The following is a 3075-nucleotide window of genomic DNA, read 5'->3' on the forward strand; positions in this document are numbered from 1 at the left end:
GCAAAGCGCAAAACAACTTTGAAGAAACAAACAGCAATTCTCAGAACTCCAGCGGTAAGTGTGTTCACTCCCTCCTGCTGTTGCTTACCACGTCCCTCTCCAGAGCAGGATTCAGCTGTGATCGGTGATTGTTTATATATTTGGGGTACCTTCTTTGAGCTTGCAGGCAGCTAGCCTTCCTGGGGTACTGCCGTGTTCTCAATCCTCCCCAGGTTCCTGGCACTCCAGAGCCTGTAAAAAATGATGATGTGGGGATCCTGCTCCCAAGGTCCATGTACTTTAGCACAGATTTTTCAGTGAGGAGCAAAGATGTAGACAAAGGGGAATACGGATGGAGATAAAGCAGTACTCGTTCTTTGTGCATCAGTGAAGTCCTTGTGAAGCAAAGCCATTCTCAACAAGCAAGAGAAGTTTGAGCACTATGAGTAGAACAGCAGTTTGCATATTACAGTGATGCTAAATGTGGCAGTTTATCTACACATCGCTGTAACCAGAGTCCAGCTGTTTGTGAGTTTACTACGTGGAGGTCACAGCATATCGGATGTGTAGATGTGGGACCAGAATACATGTGCTAGAAGGAATTAAAATTTACCCCACTTCAGGAGTTTCCTTTGTGTTTTACGTCCAAGTGGTAGTAACTAAACATAACCACTGGCCTAGACAATTTTGTTTAGGTACACCATTTATAGAGTTTTCTTTATCAGATTTTTATCCTGCCAATGTATCCCCCTGCCTGCAAGTGGGACACTGCCATTCTCTTATGCTCCCTAATTGGAGCATAACAGACAGACCATATGAAATGTAATTTCAGCATCTTCATGCAGAGATAAATAACATGCCAGCAGAAAAGGCTGGCCTCCCTCCATTCCCCATTGAAGAATACCAAAACGTGGTGTTTGCAACACTGCTAGCTGGAATGAACAGGTAAGGGAAGGGATTTCTCCCTGGAGCAGGTTACACAGTGTCTGTTGTGGGGGTTTATGTCTGCCTCTGAAGCAAATAAGGGGCTTTCTGGAACCATGTTGAAAAGGAATGAAGTGGTGTTGGAAAACCCACGTGCAGTAGCAGAGTGGGTGATAGTGAATGGGAAAAAAGTTGTTTGTTACTAAAATACTGCATATTATGTTTTGGGGAACAATCCTGTACTAATCCAAGCATTCACCACAATTACAGCTGTTCATTCGGGGACAGAAAAACCTAAAGAAAAGAGATGTAAGCAGAACCCATCAGGTGAGCTTGTCTCTGTGTTTCAGGCCTTTGTACTCTTTAGTCCTGTTCCACTTGGGTAGCAGCAGTCAGGAGTCCTTAGGGGCTGGCCAAGTCTGTCTTCAGTCAGCCCAACCAGGCTGTTAGACATGACACAAAACAGTGTAGTTCACTGACTGCCAAGAGTTACTAGCCTGACTTGCTGCTCTGAAAGTGGCCACTTGCCTCTCAGCAGGTCTGATCCTCATGTCTTGTCTTCTGTGGGCAGTATGAGTGGTTTGTCTGAAGGGTTTCAAAGCCTTTAAGTGCATGTCTTTAAATGACAATATACCATTTGGGTTCCTGACTCCTCTGGAGCCCTTTGAAAGTAGCAGCCTTAGATTGTTCCTTTTTTATTCTCTCAAGCCCTGTATAGCCTACAGAGGCATGACAGAATTATCTTCCTTCATATCAAACAGCTCATCCATAAAGCCAAGAAAGCTGCAGGAGGGGAAATGAACCTCTAGCATGGGGGGGTCCAGGAACCACTGACAAGAAGCACACACAAAAAAAGAGTGGCTGTATTGAATAGTCCAAGACTTTAGTTCTGTCTGAACTGCTATTAAATACTGAGACATTGTTGCTGTGACACATCTCACAGATTCTCCCTGCCATCTCCTTGTACCAGCTCGCATCACACTCATCCTTCTGAATCTGTTTCTATCTGAACTGCAACATTTAAAGCACATGAGTAAAAGCTCACAGTAAAAATCAGAACAAAGCCAGAAATTCTTACAAATTGAGTAGTGAGTTTCATATGATTTTGCTCGACTTATTTCATTGTAAGAAGTGTTTCTGTCTGCACCACATGTATGATCAGTTTATTTTAGTAGCTTAGCCTGGCAGGCTGCAGGGGAGTTGCAAGGTGCTCACCTAAACTTTTGTTTGAGCCAGGAAAGCTGAGGAACTTGAGTGAGCTGCTCAGGACTGGTTTGAGGGGAGTTGGGCTCTGGTTGGAAGCAGTTCTTTTCTGCATTAGGCAGCTGACACACTCCTCAAAGCCAGACTGGTGCATGGGGATGTATAAACGTCTTCCCTTTTCCCCCTTCCCTTATCTATCCCGCATCCTCTTTTCTTCCTCAGCCTGCTTTCCCCGCTTGACTCCATCTTTGTGCTGCTTCCTGCGTGTCCCATTTTCCAGCTCTTTTCCATCTCTTGCACCAAGCCATTTCTTCTCTTTTTATTTCTGCTTGTTCTCAGGAGTCAGTCTAAATGTTCTCATTGATAGCAGCCTGAGTGAACATCACTATGTCACACTACGAATAGCACTGGTGATTAGAGAGGCTGTGGAAAGCTCTGCAGGCATCTGCGTGCTTGGGTGTCCAAGCAGAGCTCTCAGTAACTTCCTTTTTGAAGAGCTGACATGTCCTTACCTCCCCGTTTTCCTTCTTTCCATGGCTGTGTTTCAGTAGGTGGGATGAACTCTGTGTGGCTCAGTGTTCACATGTGTGATGTGAACTCTTGGGAGTAATTCCGGCATTGTTGGCTTGTCCTCTCTTGTGCTCCAGCCAGCAGATTTCACACAGGCAGGGAAGCAGCTGGTGATAATGTGGTTGAGAATGACAGAAGGACGGACATTTCCGTCCTCCCCACTCCCATCTGCTGCTTAAAACCAAACTCCTGCTGCTGTAAAGAATAGTCCCCAGGTTTGGGAGGTCCCAGTTGAGCAGCCTGAGAGCTGTGTGACTTGGCCTTGTTAAATGCTTCATTCCCTGTACCACTTGCTCTTTGTGGATGTGAGTTTTGTGTCACGGGCTCAGTTATAGTGATATCAAACAGAGCAGCAGTATCTTTTCTAGGTCACCCAGCTGGGTACATTATGCTCTTTCC

General features: G+C 45.4%; 1 protein-coding gene across 1 annotated transcript in view; it reads left to right on the forward strand.

The window, feature by feature from the left end:
- Window positions 1-3075, forward strand: part of LOC103918947 (zinc finger protein 618) — a 45835-nt gene that overhangs the window by 14696 nt on the left and 28064 nt on the right. The window contains exons 6-7 of the mRNA XM_009326375.1: window positions 1-54; window positions 1174-1230. The exon at window positions 1-54 is cut by the window's left edge and continues 2 nt beyond it. Coding sequence (XP_009324650.1) covers window positions 1-54; window positions 1174-1230 — 111 coding nt within the window. The remainder of the gene's footprint in view (window positions 55-1173; window positions 1231-3075) is intronic.

The sequence above is a fragment of the Pygoscelis adeliae genome, unplaced genomic scaffold (assembly GCF_000699105.1).
Source record: "Pygoscelis adeliae isolate BGI_AS28 unplaced genomic scaffold, ASM69910v1 Scaffold436, whole genome shotgun sequence".
Classification (NCBI taxonomy): Eukaryota; Metazoa; Chordata; class Aves; order Sphenisciformes; family Spheniscidae; genus Pygoscelis; species Pygoscelis adeliae.